The sequence below is a fragment of the Leuciscus leuciscus genome (genome assembly GCF_965113295.1).
Source record: "Leuciscus leuciscus genome assembly, chromosome: 19".
Lineage (NCBI taxonomy): Eukaryota > Metazoa > Chordata > Actinopteri > Cypriniformes > Leuciscidae > Leuciscus > Leuciscus leuciscus.
In genome coordinates this window covers 38,655,842-38,674,137 of record NC_138743.1, presented here as the reverse complement: position 1 = coordinate 38,674,137, position 18,296 = coordinate 38,655,842, and the positions used below count along the sequence as shown (strand labels likewise).

The 18,296-nt window shown below is 42.0% G+C and overlaps 1 protein-coding gene and 1 pseudogene across 2 annotated transcripts in view; both read left to right on the top strand.

The window, feature by feature from the left end:
• Positions 1-6,227, top strand: part of LOC309482539 (stonustoxin subunit beta-like) — a 45,748-nt gene extending 39,521 nt beyond the window's left edge. The window contains exons 4-5 of the mRNA XM_082148001.1: positions 5,303-5,349; positions 5,430-6,227. Coding sequence (XP_082004127.1) covers positions 5,303-5,349; positions 5,430-6,046 — 664 coding nt within the window. The 3' untranslated portion in view covers positions 6,047-6,227. The remainder of the gene's footprint in view (positions 1-5,302; positions 5,350-5,429) is intronic.
• LOC309482478 (NLR family CARD domain-containing protein 3-like) overlaps positions 1-18,296 on the top strand; it is a 199,886-nt pseudogene that overhangs the window by 87,140 nt on the left and 94,450 nt on the right. The window lies entirely within an intron of this gene.

Genomic DNA, 18,296 nt, shown 5'->3' with positions numbered 1-18,296 from the left:
CTTTGACCGTATTAGTCATGGTGAATTGTTTGATAAACTAACAGAAAGGTGTTCCAGGATACCTTACTAGGATTCTTATTGTTTGGTATTCTTGTCAGACTATGAGGGTGAAATGGGGCGACTCTATATCAGACTGTTTTAAAGTGAGTAATGGAGTACGTCAGGGTCGAATTTTGTCTCCATCTTTGTTCAGTTTATATATTGATGACCTGTCTGTGAAACTTAATGAATGTAATACTGGGTGTCTTGTTGGTGATGTCTTGTGTAACCATTTAATGTACGCAGATGACTTAGTACTGATAAGCCCTTATAGTGCAGGCCTGCAGAAGCTTCTGAATATCTGCTCCTCCTATGGCGATGCATTTGATATTAAGTATAATGCTCTAAAAAGCCACATACTGATTGTTAAAACAAAAGTGGATCAGAAGTTGATGTTCCCAGACTTTTACCTTTGTGGAAATGTTTTACAGGTCAGAGATGAGGTTAAATATCTTGGACACTATATTACAAATGACCTTTCGGACGATAGAGACTTGTTTAGGCAGAGGTGTAAATTATATGGGCAGGCTAATGTATTGGCTCGTAAGTTTCACATGTGTTCCACCAATAAAAGTTTCTGCTCTCCTTTGTATGCTGCGCACCTCTGGCGCAGCTACAAAAAGAAGAGCATGCAGGCTCTGGTGGCATACAATGACTCTCTGAGAATGCTATTGAAAGTACCGCGGCACAGCAGTGCAAGTGAGATGTTTATTAACAGTGGAATAAGATCTTGTGCAGTTAGCATTAGGCACTGTATCTATACATTTATGTGTAGAGTCCTGAATCAGTCAAACTGTATTGTACAAGCTTTGGTCTGTCCGAGGAAAAGCTCGGTCAGGTTTACTTCAAGAATCTGGAAGCACTGGCACTCTTGCCAGTTTATTTTTATTTTTTTTTGCTTTCATTACTATTATTTTCCTTTTTGTTTTCTTTTAACACTATGGACCGGGATTCTGTGTCCTTAATAAAGATTGATTGAATGAATGAATGATCAATGTAAGGAAGATATAAAAGAGAGGGAAAAAGCTGAAAGACTTCTTCAGACATCCATCAACTGAACATCTTATCAAGATGTGTAGAGCTGGTAAAAAGAAAAGCTGGAGAATATTTGTTTCCAGCATGTCAACAAGTTCTCCATCAAACAAAATATGGAACTTGATAGGAAAAATGAAGGTCAAAAACAGTGGTCCTTAAATACAACATCAAACAACATGATTAATCTTGCCTTCAAAACAAGAAACTGCAAGCATTCTAGCAAAAACTTTTGAGAATAATTCATCAATTGAGAACTTTCTGCTTTCTGAAGGAGAAAATGAACTTTAGCTTTAGTAATATAGAGCCATACAACCAGCTTTTCTCAATAGAAGAACTAAAATGAGCCCTTAAAAAAATCCCACGACAGCTGTTGGACCAGATAAAAATCACTACCAATGTTAAAGAATCTACCTCACCTTTTTCTGAAAATGCTGTTGTGGCAAAAACAATTAAACAATCATCATCACTGCCGTCACGCACTCATCACTGTCGTCTTTATGAGGCGACTGGTTTTAGCTCTTTAGGTCTGCATAGATGGTTCCACTGGCATATTTTTATTTACAAAGTTATTAACGGTAATTTACCCAGCTATCTTAACAGTCTGTTGACCTGGAATCATTCCATTTATAATCTCCGCTCCGTTAACATTCTGGCTCTAAATATCCCACGTATAACAACTGAATTTGGTAAGACTGCTTTTAGTTATGCTGCTCCTTGGTGTTGGAATTTGCTCCAAAAAGTTTTGAAGCTTTCTGTTTTTATCCCACTTGAACATTTTAAACAATTACAAAAAATGTAATTGTTAGCCCCAGGGCTCCCTTGTAAAAGAGATTTGAATATCTCAATGGGACATCACCTGGTAAAATAAAGGGTATAAAAAAAATTAAAAAAATGTATTATCCTATAGTCCTATAGCTTTAACCAGTTGCTTGTGCAAATCAATGGAAAGAATGTTCTTTAGAGTTATATTCGTGATGCTTTTATTAGGAAAGAACATGTCAACATTTCTCTGATCTACATATGTGCATTTCAAGACGTTTGAAGGCCAAAAAAAGGATAAGAAAAGCTTTAAAACCCTGTCAGTGGGCAGTAGATTATTTGTCAATCCCTGCTCTCTCCTCATCTCCATCACTCTTTATTTTCCTCTGTCTCTATATTTTGTCGTTTCTTCTCCTTCTAAAGCTTTGACTTATTTTTAACTTTGACAACTTATTTCACTGAAGGTACGAACGCTAGGTAATCATTTAAAACAAAAAAAAATCATTCAAAATATGTACACATTCATTATGAAGTCAAAAAGGGTGAACCCAAATGCAGAAAAAACAGATGAGAGTTCTGGGAAAATGTTTTCAATTCTATAATTTGATGAAAAGGAAAGTCCAAATTTTCAGAGAGAAACAAAAGTCAAGAAGTCAACTCCAAAAACATCCAAAAAGTTTGACAAGAGTTCCAAAAAGTAAATCCAGAAAAAAAAAAAAAAAAGAAACAAAATGAAATAAAAATGTTAATAACGGTTTTCAACACTGATAATTATCATAAATGTTTCTTGAGCATCAAATCCTCATATTATTCATGATTTCTGAAGGATCATGTGACACTGAAGACTGGAGTAATGATGCTGAAAATTCAGCTTTGATCACAGGAATAAATTACACTTTATTATATATTCACATAGAAAACAACTGATATACATTAGAATAATATTTCACAATATTACTGTTTTTTTTTTTTACATTAAAAATCTTACCGATCCAAAAAGATGTTAGAAGTAATGTTATACTATATTATGCAATTATTTCACCACATTTATTATATACACCTGGAAAAATACTGTGGTCCGGCCCTCAGTGACCTCATATCTGGCTTAAATTCTGGACCTTCGGCAGTGAGGAGGAGAGTCGACCCGAACCCCCCCCCGTCCACGGGCACGACATGTTAGAAGATTACATTAGGATGTACGTCAGATCCGGCCATAGTTGTTATTATTGCTATTATTTTAATGTTTCTGCTGTTGTTGCATTTATTGAAAACATAATAACTGATTTTGTAATACATTAAGTAAATAAAATGTGTCTGCAAGTTTTGCAAGGGTTGTTTAGGATTTTGAATGTTAAAATAGGGGTCACCTGGAGAAAAGGTTGAGAAACACTGCTTTAAGATATTCTGCCGCTGTTATCTGGATGGGTAAACAGTGAGTATTATGTAATAATAATGGCTCATTTTTATCTAAATATATTTTTACGTCATATGACAGGATTATTTATGATGTCTTATAGGCTATATGATTAATACTATAAATTATAAATTCACAATAACATTAATTAGGCTATAATCTATTAATTAATCTGACTAATGTCTAAAAGTGTAATAATTATCTGTCTGCCAAGCTCTGATAATGTGTGAAATATTATACTAATAGATTATCCAAATAATAGCCTATAAAAAACAATAGGCCTTCAGCTTTAGGAGCAGATGTGCTTTACATCAGACAGTCTGAGCAAATGAAGCTTCTCTGTAAAGTGTTCATCATGAGTTACTGGACAGACCCAATGATTCCTTTTCCCCATTCAGCCCTAAACCTGGAGACACACACACACTCTTGCGTTCAAAGGGAGAATGGTGCAAGTCAAGTCAAGTCATCTTCATTTATATAGCACTTTTAACAATGTAGATTGTTTCAAAGCAGCTTTACAGAGATAAGCGTATAATTTAAGGTAACAGAGATTGTTTTGGCTTTATAGCGGTTCTTTAATAAAGTTATTTTCCAGCTAAAGTTATTTTTGATTGATTCGCTTCCGTCACAACGATCATTTGTTATTAAATTAGGGGCCGCTAAGACGACACCATTCGCTCTACACAGACTTTAAACGCGAACCTGTGATAAACGCTGATGGCGTTCACATGCGCATTAAGAATTGGTTCTATAGTTATGTGCGTTTGAATATATGTGCACAGGTTTGTAATTCCCTACAAACCAAGCCTAAACAAAGTACTGGTGCCTTATAAAATTTTGATACAGAATTTAATTTTATTTTGTTACTTCGGGGTAGGTACGTGAAACGAATTTCCCGAAAACGCTTTATCTGGAGTGGTAAAGGGATCCTCCATAGGGAGAGACTAGTTGGCACTTCAGCACTGCGTTGTCATCGGGTCCAGGCGAAGGTCCTTCACCAGATCTGGATACGGCCTGGATCCGGCAGGCTGCGGGAAAACCTTGGGATAAACAAAGACACTAAAATTAGCGTAGACGCCATTCTTCTTATGATGTAACGAGTACATCAGGATTTATGGGAAGTGTTCCCGGTTCCGGCTGACCTAATCTATGCAGCCTAATCATTGAATTATAGAAGTCTATAATGTATTATGTGAATGCTGGGTCAAAGAGATGTGTTTTTAATCGAGCTTTGAACTGACAGAGTGTGTCTGCTTCCCAAACAGTGTTAGGAAGACTGTTCCAAAGTTTTGGTGCTAAATAGGAAAAGGATCTACCGCCAGCAGTTGATTTTGATATTCTAGGTATTATTAACTGGCGAGTGCGAGTCTAATGAGTCTAATGAGTCCAATAGACGTGAAGGACTATAATGCGTTAAGAGCTCGCTCAAGTACTGCGGAGCTAAACCATTTAGTGCTTTGTAAGTAATCAGTAATATTTTAAAATGTATACGATGTTTAATAGGGAGCCAGTGCAGTGTTGACAGAACCGGGCTAATATGGTCATACTTCCTGGTTCTGGTAAGAACTCGAGCTGCTGCATTTTGGACCAGCTGTAGTTTGTTTATTAAGCGTGCAGGGCAACCACCCAGTAGAGCATTACAATAATCTAGCCTTGAGGACAGCAACGGTCCTAGTACTGAGCCTTGTGGTACGCCATACTGAACTTGTGATCGATGAGACATCTCTTCATTTACTGCTACAAACTGATTACGGTCAGATAAGTATGATTTAATATGCACACACACACACACACACACACACACAATATTAGTATTTTTTATTATATTTGCTATTAGTATTCTCTATACTGCAAAATCCTAATGTGTTATTTCAACTGTGTGAGTCTAATGTAAAATACTGGACAAATCCGACAAACCCTTATTGATTTGATACGAGACGCTTCATTTTACCTGTAAATATACAAGACGTGTGTGTGTGTGTGTGTGTGTGTGTGTGTGTTTCTTTCTTGTGTTTCTTTTAGAAATTGAATATGAATCATGTTTGTGTTTTATAGTGTGGATCATTGTGGAGAGTTCAGAATGACAGCAGGACCACACAAATGTAGGTCTACACACACAATCATTTAGTGATTTATTGTTGATTTGTCTCATTTAGTGAAATGTTTCTCGTCTTTTGTTCAGATGCCTGTGATCTCACACTGGATCCAAACACAGCAAACACTCGACTCATTCTGTCTGAGGAGAACAGGACAGTGACGTGTGTGACTGAGCGTCAGCCGTATCCTGATCATCCAGAGAGATTTGATGAGCATGAACAGGTTCTGTGTGGAGAGAGTCTGACTGGACGCTGTTACTGGGAGGCTGAATGGAGTGGATATGAGGCTGAAATATCAGTGACATATAAAGGAATCAGCAGGAAAGGACGGAGAAACTGTGAGTTTGGATGGAATGATAAATCCTGGAGTCTGATCTGCTCTGATAACAGATTCTCTGTCCGTCACAATGATAAAGACACTGATATTCCTGTCGTCCCTTCATCCTGTAAGAGAGCAGGAGTGTATGTGGACGTGTCGGCCGGCACTCTGTCCTTCTACACCGTCTCTGACACACACACACTCACACGCTTACACACATTCAACACCACATTCACTGAACCCCTCTATGCTGGATTTAGGGTTTATTATTACTCCTCAGTGTCTCTGTGTCAGATTAAACAACACACACACACACACACACACACACTTGTAAATCCTCTTTCTAATGTCCACATGCACACAGAGTCATCAAATCTCACATAATTACAGTTTCATTAATTCATTTTTAATTCATGTTTTTCATTATTGTGGAACTTATGCTGTAAAATAATTGTTGTTGTCGTAAATGTTTTTATATTTTTATTATTATTATTGTGTGTTATGTGCTGCTGTGACGTGTACATTTCCCCTCAGGATTAATAAAGTTGATCAAATCAAGTCTAAAGATGATTTTGAGTCGTATAGATTGTACAGTAATATTAGTGACGTTGAAGAGTTTATTCTCTGTTTTCTTGTGTTATTTACACAAAAACATGACATTTTCTATATAATGTATTTCTATAATAAAATGCGTAATAATATGTGATACATCTCACAACAAATGTGGTAGTAAAATGGCTAAACATAAAAAATTTACTTATACAGTATATTATCTTTGAAAGCACAGACTGTTTTTTTCAGGTCAGTTCATCTCTCTTTAAATAAATATATTTAGCATTAAATAAACAATATAATTCCTGTTCACAGTAATAAATAAAAAAATGTATGAAAGATTAAAAGATAAGATAAAAAAATAGCAAGACCACCCAGTAGGTGGCGATATGCACTGAGAATGTAAATCGCCATTAAACAAAAGAAGAAAGAAGTATTATGGCGCTTCTTCTTATATTTATATAGACTAGGGATGTGCATCTCCATAACTGAGGCCGATGCGATGCGCATCTCGATGCATAGCCAACGATACGATACATTAAAGATACATATAAGCAGCTACCGATGCGATGCAATATGATTCACTATAACGATGCGGTGCGATCCGATTTCGATTCGATTCAATGTAATACGATGCAATGGAGAAAATTATGATGCTATGCAATTCAATATGGTATAGATAGTTAAAGGCACACTATGTAGAAATTGTGTTTTTGTCAAACAGCGACCCCTAGAGTCGCTGTGGAATACTTGCACTGTCGTAAATACCCACCCCCACCCTGTACCGCGGTACCTGTTCGGTAGGATAGAATCGTCGGGCATGGAACAGGCACAGATAGACTCCGAAGATATTGACCAGGTAATGTTTCACGATTTCATACAAATATTAGGCTACTGCATAGTCTACTGAACTACTGATGATGGTAATAGGATAATAATAAGTTTAATTGACTCATAAAAAATTTCAAGTAAAGTTACAGTCAGGAAGTTCACTGTTAGTCAGCTAAAGTTTGTATAAGCACAGTAAACACGCCATAAGAAATCAGAACCAGAAAAAGTACTACGTGATAAATACACCTCACAACACCTGAGTTCAGCTGGCAAACTAGTTTGTGAGGCAAGCTAGGCAATAAAACATAACGTAAAAACACGTAAGAGAAACGAGTGTTTGTTAGCAAGTCTGCTAACAACTCTGATAATTGAAAGCTAGCTAGACATATGTGGAAATTATTGGACTGGTCTAATTATCAACAATGAATGAATGAACAGCATCGTAAAAAAATGACATACTACAAGCAAGCGCAACAACATACAACATAGAACGCAAACAAGTTTACAAATAAGAGATTTACTTACTAGTCCATCAACAAGATCGCCAGGTCAGCATCGCTGTTGCATCCAGTGCTGCTTTTTAGCTCGCGCCAACGAGTGAAAGCGAACGAGTCACTCGGTCAAAGTCAAACTGACCGAGTCAAACCGGACTCGTCTCCTTGACACCCCCATATCCCAGGCCGGCCTCTTCGGCGGCGCGGTCGAGGACTTCGCCCAACAGTTCTCGACCGCCCAGAAGCAGACTGAGGCTATAAAACATATTCTGCCCCGACGGCCCGCTGCTGCCTCCACCCAGCCGTTGACACAGAACCCTCAGCCTGCTTTCCGCCGAGGGCGCCCTCCCGCGGCTCCCGCCCCTCCCGCACGGCCCCAGCAGCAGCCTTCACCAGGGCCGCGTCATGGAGGAAGCCACAGGAAGGCGCCCCAGCCATCTCCGGCCCCACGCCCCGCTAAACGCCAGGCTAAGCGGCGCCCCTGAGACGGGCTGCTCTGGGTTGGCAACCAGTTCTTTTCAGGAGATGGTAGCAGGGCCACTCGGTGGAGGGCCGGGGGAGAATCTTTTGTTCTCCACTCCCTGCTGCTCGTCCCCTGACCCTAATGTGGTTAAAGAAAGAACTGGCACCCCCAACCCTGAGCACACAGAGCCGGATGATAGTGCGCACCGCCACGGGCCACGCCACTCTCGTCCCCCTCTGTCGCCAGACCCCTGGCAGAGCTGACCCCCGCCGAACGCTGGTCCTTCCCTGGTCTCCTCTGTCAGGACGCGGCTAATGACCGTGCCCCCACACCGGGCCGCTATGCCACCCACGTCCGGGCCGGTCATTCCGCCTCGCTGCACCACCGAGGGAACGTCTGTAGTTCGCATGACACCGCTGGTACAGTTCCTGGGAGCCTGGCTAGAGCTTCCCAGACTGTCCCGCTGGGTCGCGAGAACCATCAGGCTCAGCTACGCGATTCAGTTCGCGCGGTCTCCTCCCCTCTTCAGGGGAGTCTGCTTCACTATGGTCGGTAGCAATGCCCCTGTCATGAGAGTGGAGGTCACCACTCTACTGGCGAAGGGTGCGATCGAGACTGTCCCTTCAGCCGAAATGAAGTCTGGGTTCTACAGCCCCTACTTCATTGTTCCCAAGAAAACCGGTGGGTTACGACCAATCCTGGACCTGCGCGTCTTGAACCGCTCCATCCACAGGCTGCCGTTCAAGATCACATCCGCTCACGGCCAAACGCATTTTCGAATGTGTGCGACCACATGATTGGTTTTCAGCAATTGACCTGAAGGACGCCTACTTCCATGTCTCCATTTTACCTCGACACAGACCATTTCTACGGTTTGCTTTCGAGGGGCAGGCATACCAGTACGCGGTTCTCCCATTCGGGCTAGCCCTGTCTACTCGCGTCTTCATGAAGGTCGTCAAGGCAGCCCTTGTTCCTCTACGGGAACACGGGGTTCGCATCCTGAATTATCTCGATGACTGGCTTGATCCTAGCTCACTCTCGAGACAAGGTTTGCGAACACAGGGACCTAGTGCTTCGGCACCTAGCTCGTCTGGGCCTTCAGGTCAACTGGGAAAAGAGCAAACTTTGCCCCGTGCAGAGGATCTCTTTTCTCGGTATGGAAATCGATTCGGTCGCCATGTGCGCGCAGCTTACGAGCGCGCGCGCGCAGTCACTGCTGGCTTGCCTGAGACAGTTCGAGGGCAAGAGTGCGGTTCCACTGAAACTATTTCAGAGGCTCCTGGGACATATGGCATCCGCAGCCGCAGTAACGCCGCTCGGATTGCTTCATATGAGACCGCTTCAGCTGTGGCTTCGCGATCGAGTCCCGAGGTGGGCATGGCATCACGGCACACTCCGAGTCCCAGTGACCCGTCAGACCTTCACCCCGTGGATGAACCTCAGTTTTCTACGGGCCGGAGTGCCCTTAGAACGAGTTTCCAGGCATGTTGTTGTATCGACAGATGCCTCCACCACGGGCTGGGGCAATGGACATGCTGCCGCGTGCTCCTGGACAGGACCCCAGCGCCTTTGGCATGTCAATTGCCTCGAGTTCCTGGCTGTACGTCTCGCCCCGCACCGCTTCCGTGCGTTGCTCAGGGGTCAGCACGTATTAGTCCGATCAGACAATACCGCGACACAACATCAACCGTCAAGGTGGTCTACACTCGCGCCGTATGTCGCAACTCGCCCGCCACCTCCTCATATGGAGTCAGTAGCATCTGAGGTCACTTCGAGCCATTTATATCCCGGGAGACCTGAACCGTGCGGCCGACGAGCTGTCTCGGCTTCGGCTTCGGCTTCTCACTGGAGAATGGCGACTCCATCCCCAGACAGTTCAGCTGATTTGGGATCAATTTGGGGACGCACAGTTAGACCTGTTTGCCTCCCATGACTCATCCCACTGCGACCTGTTTTATTCCCTGACCGAGGGCACGCTCGGCACGGATGTACTGGCGCACAGCTGGCCGCGGGGCCTACGCAAGTATGCATTTCCCCCAGTGAGCCTTCTTGCACAGATCCTGTGCAAGATCAGGGAGGACGAGGAAAAGGGCATTTTGGTTGCCCTGTACTGGCACAACCGGACCTGGTTCTCCGAACTAGTACTCCTTTCAACAGCACCTCCCTGGCCAATCCCTCTGAGGAAGGACCTCCTTTCTCAGGGACGGGGCACCCTCGTCCCGATCTTTGGAACCTCCACGTGTGACTCCTGGACAGGACGAGGAAGGTTTGAGTACCCTACCACCAGCATCGTCCATGAGACATGCCTATGCGTTGAAGTGGAACCTCTTCGTCAACTGGTGTTTTTCCAAACAACAAGACCCCACGAAATGCCCGATCAGTGTCGTGCTTTCCTTCCTGCAAGAAGGGTTGGAGCGAAGGCTGTCTCCCTCCACCCTCAAAGTGTATGTTGCCACTATTGCCGCACATTACGATGCTGTTGAAGGTAAGTCCCTGGGAAAGCACGACCTAATCATCAGATTCCAGAGAAGAGCGAGGAGACTGTACCCTCTTCGTCCTCCTCTCGTTCCCTCTTGGGACCTCTCAGTGGTTCTAACTGCCCTGCAGAGTGCTCCCATCGAGCCTCTGCAATAAGTGGAGCTTAAGTTCCTGTCAATGAAGACAGCGCTCCTGGTTGCATTGGCCTCCATCAAGAGGGTAGGGGACCTGCAAGCATTTTCGGTCGACGAAGCATGCCTGGAATTCGGGCCAGCTAACTCTCACGTGATCCTGAGACCCCGGCCTGGATATGTGCCCAAGGTTCCCACCACACCCTTTTGAGACCAGGTGGTGAACCTGCAAGCGCTGCCCTTGGAGGAGGCAGACCCAGCCTTGGCACTGCTCTGTCCAGTACACGCCCTCCGTGCTTACGTAGACAGAACGCAGTGTTTCAGGACCTCAGACCAGCTCTTTGTCTGTTATGGTGGGAAGCTGAAGGGAAAGGCTATTTCCAAGCAAAGGTTGTCTCACTGGATAGTGGACGCCATTGCTTTGGCATACCAGCAGCAAGGTCGACGGTGCCCCCTTGGTGTGACGGCCCACTCCACTCGGAGTGTGGCCTCCTCTTGGGCTTTACCGCATGGCGCCTCGCTAACAGACATCTCCAGAGCTGCAGGCTGGGCGACACCCAACACATTCGTGAGAATCTACAATCTCAGAGTGGAGCCAGTTTCTTCTCATGTACTCGCTTGAACCAGCCGGTACTAGATTCTGCTCAGGTGTCTTCACTTGCTCGCCATTCCTCTCCACGGACGGGATACGTGCAATAATCTCCTCAGGTGAGCCTGATAAGCCCTGAGTTCCTCCAGCGCTGTTGACACCAACGCCAGAGTTTTGCCTCTGGCAGCTTTCGCGCTTGGCTAGGTGCCTCCACGTGCATGGTTCCCCCTCTGGGCGACCTCCACATGCGTATTTCCACTGTAAGCCTCTCTGAGCATGTGTCTTTCCCTTGGCAAGCCACCTTGCCACCCCTGGGGTTGAAACATTCCACCTGTGGCTGGACACCCCAGTGATTCCCCATATGCAGCCCCTCCGGGTCATATGTGTATTTTTTAACCCCCCAACCCCCCCTTCGGGCTGGCACTGATTGCCTATTTCCGCTGAGATATGCTTCCCAGTTTACCTTGGTATTCCTGTGTTAAGTATGACTCCTTCTTCCGTGCTAGTCTCACGACAGGGAGCTCAGACTTACACAGGGCACTGGAAGAAAGCCAAGGTGGCGTGATTAGACTGGGGACCGCATTCGTCGTCACTGACGTAACTCGTAGTGACCACGAAAGGGAACGTCTTGGTTACGTATGTAACCCTCGTTCCCTGAGTAAGGAACGGAGACGTTACGTCTCCCTGCCACTTCCGCTGTACCGCTGGAAACGCCTGAGTTCAGTCTCGGCTCCTCAGCGAAGACATATCTGCATGTTGCCAGCGTACTTCCATATATACCCACGAGGTGGGGCGGAGTTACGCTATGCAAATTCCGCAGACCCATGGCATTTCATTTCCATTGGCTCGTTTTCTAATATCAAAGGTGATAGGCTCTCTAAGCGAAACCCCATTCGTCGTCACTGACGTAACGTCTCCATTCCCTACTCAGGAAACGAGGGTTACATACGTAACCGAGACGTTCTCTATGTTCTGGGTATGTTCGGGGGTTCTGTTTGATGGAGGATTCTTTTGTCTTGGTTTTTAATTTTGTCTCTCACACATGTTAACCTGATTGAGCTTAAAAAAGCATTGTTTTTTTGTTTTGTTTTTACCCAATTTAGATTATTATATTCTACATGGCAGTTCTATGAATAAGCCCCCTGTTAATTCTAAGGGGGGAGGGGTTGGACACAATATTAGAATCATTACATGGAATGTACGTGGGTTGGGTGGCCAAATTAAACGCTCCAGAGTTTTTTCTCATCTAAAAACACTGTCAGGAGACACATTTGCGTACAGGTGATCACATCAGGCTGCATAAACAATGGGTTGGTCAAGTATTTCACTCTAGTTTTAATAGCAAATCCAGAGGTACTGCAATTCTGATACATAAAAGAGTCATGTTTCTAGCAGAGCAAGTACTTTCAGATCCTGAAGGACGCTTTGTAATTGTCAGTGGTTTTCTTTTTCAAACTCCAGTAGTGTTAGTAAACGTATATGCCCCAAATTGGGACAACCCTACTTTTATGTCTATGCTTTTCTCAAAAATCTCAAATCTTAACACTCATCACCTTATTTTTGGAGGGGACCTTAACTGTGTTATCGATAATAATCTTGATAAATCTGTGACTAAATCATCTTCTCTTTCCGCTATGTCCAGGTCTCTAATTTCGCTGACAAATCAAACAGGCTGTGTAGATCCCTGGCGCTTTTTTCAGCCCTCTGACAAGGTGTTTTCTTTCTTCTCTGGTGTTTACTCTCGGATTGATTATTTCTTCCTTGATAAAGCCCTACTTTCTTTGGTTATTTCTTCAGATTACTCTGCCATTGTTATTTCTGATCATGCCCCGCATATGTTAGATATCTCCCTTTTGCCCGCTTTCAAGAGACACGACCTCAGTGAAAATTAGATGTAGGGCTTCTCGCCAGAACTGACTTCTGTGAATTTCTATCCAACGATATAGACTTTTTCACAGAAACCGTGTCTGCTTCTCTTCTATGGGAGACATTTAAAGCGTTCATTCATGGTAGAATCATTTCCTTTAGTGCTCACTTTGCCAAGACTAGAAAATCTCGGCAACAAGAGCTTATCCGTTCAATTTTAGAGGTGGATAGCCAGTATTCCAGCGATCCCAAACCCGATCTTAAGTTGAAATGTTTGAAGTTACAAACTGAATTTGATTTGCTTTCAACAAATAAAGCTGAATATTTGATTAAAATAACTAGAGCCACCTATTATGAACATGGGGATAGAGCAGGCTGTCTTCTTGCTTCCCAGCTTAACCCTCTGGGGACCAAAAACGCGCCCGCGCGTTTTGCTCGTTTTTTTTTTTAGCAATGAAAAATAAACACAAAATGCTCTGTTAATTTTGATCTTTCATTTTCGTGTAATACATCAATCGATCCTGTTCAGTTTCTATTTTTTTTCTGTATACTCACAATACAAATAAAGTGTTTTGCTTTTTGACAAATAAAGAAAAACTAACATGATGCTATTTCTGCCTTCTCTCTGTCAGTAAACTCCCATTTGAAACGCGTTCGAAAATTATCTATAACTCCGCGAAAATTCAGTCAAACAGGCAAACAGACCCACGGGCATAAAGCTTGAGATCGCAGCTTTTAAATGAAGTAATTTATATAAAAAACAAATATTATCAGCTTCTGTAATCTGTATAAAAAGAGAGCGACTCCAGTCGAGCTCATTACGAGCCATTCAAAAGTAATTTGACCACGCCCCGGAGAGCGCGTGCTATTCAAACGCAAATTCTGAGAACCATTTCAGTCTGTGAAACGCCCCCACATCAGCTGTAAACAAAGAGGCATAATATAGCCTACCTTATGGAGAAAATTTTCCGTGCTGATATGAGGAGCAGATCCCGCTGAGGAGTGAGGTAGGCTAAGTTATCCTTTCTCAAGTGTTAATGTGGAATAACGTTATGGAATAACGTTGTAGGCTTATGTAAACAAAAAGATGAATCGCGTTTCGCGTTTCTGTGAGATGAATGAAGGGTACATATTTGTAAAGAGTGTTTAGCCTAAATATGAATCGCGCGTCTGTGTGTGAAAGAATAAACTGCTTTTACAGTTACAGTTACTGCGTTACAGTCAGGCGAAGTATGAAAGACAACATTTTGTTGACTAGATTTGGGTACAGTTTTTACTGTAGAATATACTGTCACATCAAATAAGCTTTTCTGCTCATATATATAAAATACTATTTTGTCAAAAATAAAGTCATAGACTAAGATGTTCCAATGTTGGCTATATTCAAACTAATGAATACATATGATAAAATGTAGGCCTATAATCTTTTTTTTTTTTTTTTTACAAAGAAAGAGTACTTTTTTGCAGAAATATTGCTGAAATTGTAATTATTGTTGTAATTGTAACCTTTTTAATAAAATAGCAAAACATATTTACAAGATAGATGTAAGCAAAATCTTAAATGGTCAATATAAGTCTTCTTCAAAATATATATTTTTGTCCTTGCATTGTGGCTCAGTCAGTGTCACACCTGAATGAATGGCTAATTATGCAGAGTCATTATGCAGAGTGGGTGGGACTAAGGTGTAAACTACTCCTCCCCCTCGCATATTGGCTTTCCAAGCAAAACCTGTTTTACACCATTTAAATCAATGTATTTTTTTTTTGTGAACGATAAAGCAAGACTATTTTCACATAATTTTGAAGCTAGAACTGAAAGGGACAACATCCATTAGTCAAAAGTCTTGTGGGCACATATTTTGTATGAGTTTTGTGGTCTTATTTCAGCAACTTTCATTTTTATTTTTTTAAATAACCACGCATAAACATTCTCTTAAAAATACAAACATCTACATACATGTTGCTCGCATATTATGGTAGGCCTGTTTGTGCTATATAGAGTGAATTTACACCTTTGCCATTAACATGTTTATAAATAACTGAAAAAAGCACAAATGTCAGAGCATGTCAGAACATCTCAAGGGCCCCAAAAACAGCTTGGTCCCCAGAGGGTTAAACATCAGTCCGCATCCCGCTATATCACGCAGATTTATGATAACCATTCTGATAAGCTCGTTATTGACCCTCAAAAAATGAACTCTGTCTTTTCCTCCTTTTCCTCCAGTCTTTATACTTCTCAACCTCCTTCTGATGCTTCCTTAATGGAGTCTTTCCTACATCATTTAAATATACCCACTATTAATACACTAACAGAGGAGACATTAGATGTTCCTCTCAGGTTAGATGAAGTCACCTCTTGCATTGGCCTCATGCAGTGTAACAAGGCTCCGGGGCCTGATGGCTTCCCCTTAGACTTTTATAAGACATCTTCAGCGCAGTTAGCCCCCTTATTGTTTGATATGTATAAGGAGTCATTTGAGCAGGGTTTTCTCCCAGCCTCATTAAATCAAGCTTCTATCTCTCTTTTGTTAAAAAATAAATAAAGACCCAACTTTATGTAGTAGCTATTAGTTTATTGAATGCTGACATAAAGATTCTAGCAAAGGTGCTGGCAAAGCGCATCGATGCGTGTCTTCCTGATATTATTTCTGAGGATCAGACTGGGTTTATTAGGGGACGTCAGATGTCATCTAATATCTGGCGATTGCTAAATATACTTTTTAGTCCATCTCTATCTAAGACTTCTGAAATGATCATTTCTCTTGATGCTGAAAAAGCATTTGACCGTGTGGAATGGAATTATTTATTCACTGTATTAGAAAAGTTTGGCTTTGGACACAATATTTATCTCGTGGATTTGCCTCTTATATTCTGCTCCCTCTGCAAGTGTTCAAACTAATGCTGATAGTTCATCATTCTTTCCCCTCTCCCGTGGGACACGGCAGGGTTAACCTCTGTCTCCTCTGCTCTTTGCTTTAGCTATTGAGCCACTTTCTATCGCCTTAAAAGCATCTTCATCTATACGCGGGATCCACAGGGGAGGCACAGAACATCGTATTTCTCTTTATGCTGACGACTTGTTGTTGTATGTACAGGATCCAGTCGGCTGCGCCAGCGAGATTATACACTTGCTTGACACCTTTGGCTCTTTTTCAGGTTACAAATTAAACTTTACCAAAAGTGAATGTTTCCCCATAAACAACGCGGCTAAGAACATTCCTAAAAGCACCCTACCTTTTAATTTTTCTCCTTCAGGGTTTCGATTTTTAGGTGTAAACATTTCACACTCTTTCAGTTCTCTCCTTAAGAATAACTTTACGAATTTGGTAGACCAAATTAAACTTGACTTAAAACGATGGGACAGCCTTCCCCTTTCTCTTGTAGGGAGAGTGGAGACCATTAAAATGAAAGTTTTGCTGCGTCTTTTATTTCTCTTCCAGTCTCTCCCTCTTTTTCTACCTAAATCTATTTTTAAATGTCTAGATAAAATGATCTCCTCATTTATTTGGGCTGGTAAGATTCCAAAAGTGAATAGGCAAGGCAAGGCAAGGCAAGTTTATTTATATAGCACATTTCATACACAATGGCAATTCAAAGTGCTTTACATAGAAGAAATTAAAATAATGAAAGGAAATAAGAATAATTAAAACAGTTTAGAAAAATAAAATAAAATACAGTACTTTTAAAAAATAAAAAAAGAATATTTATTATAGATCTTTCTTTCAAAGGATTCCCTTAAGACTTAAATCTTTCAACCTTCTTTTAACCTTCAATCTTCTTACGACTTCCATCTATCAACTTTCCTTTAACTTTCTTTTCTCCCTCATTTACTCACACGTTCTTTCCACTTTCTTTAGCACTTTAGCACTGCGTTCACATTCTTTCTCAGACGAAAACTTTAATATCGTCATTTAAATACTGTTCTACTTTCAAACCCACATTAATCACTTTCACATTATCACCTTCTGAGTGGGCATTTACAGTTTCGGGCTAAATGCCCTGCTGACATAGGAGAAATTAAAATAATTAAAAGAAATAAGAATAATTAAAACAGTTTAGAAAAATAGTGTAAAATACAGTACAGTACAAACAGTCGGACGAACAGCGGCACAGTGCTCATTCAGTAAATGCATAGCTAAACAGAAGTGTTTTGAGTCTGGATTTGAATGTGACCACTGTAGGAGCACATCTGATCTCTTCTGGAAGCTGGTTCCAGCTGCGGCTGGCATAATAGCTAAAAGCAGACTCGCCATGTTTAGAGTGAACCCTTGGTATTTCTAGCTGATATGATCCTAATGATCTGAGTGATCTGTTGGGTTTATATTCAGTGAGCATATCTGCAATGTATTGAGGTCCTAGGCCATTGAATGATTTATATACCAGTAATAATACTTTAAAATCAATCCTAAATCTAACTGGGAGCCAGTGTAAAGACCTGAGGACTGGTGTGATATGTTCATATTTTCTGGTTCTGCTCAGAATCCTAGCGGCAGCGTTCTGTATGAGCTGCAACTGTCTTATGGTCTTTTTGGGAAGGCCAGTGAGGAGTCCATTACAATAATCCACCCTGCTGGTGATGAAAGCATGCACAAGTTTCTCTAAGTCTTGTCTGGAAACATAGCATCTAATTCTTGCAATATTTTTCAGATGATAGTATGCTGATTTAGTTATTGCTTTGACATGACTACTGAAACTAAGGTCTGACTCTAGTGTCACACCAAGATTCCTGACTTGATGTTTAGTTGTTTGACCCCTAGAGTGAAGGTATGCGTTCACTTTGAGAACTTCATCTTTGTTTCCAAACGCAATAACTTCAGTTTTGTCTTTGTTTAATTGAAGAAAGTTTTGACACATCCAACTGTTGACTTCGTCAATGCATCGGCACAGGGAGTCAATGGGGCTGTAATCGTTAGGCGATAGGGCTAAGTACAGCTGTGTGTCGTCTGCATAGCTGTGGTAAGCAATTTTGTTATTTCTCATTATTTGGCTCATTGGGAGCATATACAGGTTGAACAGGAGTGGCGCAAGAATTGAGCCTTCAGGGACTCCGCATGTCATGGATGTCCACTCAGACTTATGGTCTCCTATACTCACATAATAACCTCTCCCATCTAAGTATGACCTGAACCATTTTAGGACTATCCCAGAAAGCCCCACCCAGTTTTCCAGCCTGTCAAGAAGTATGTTATGATCGACAGTGTCAAATGCAGCACTGAGGTCGAGTAGTACC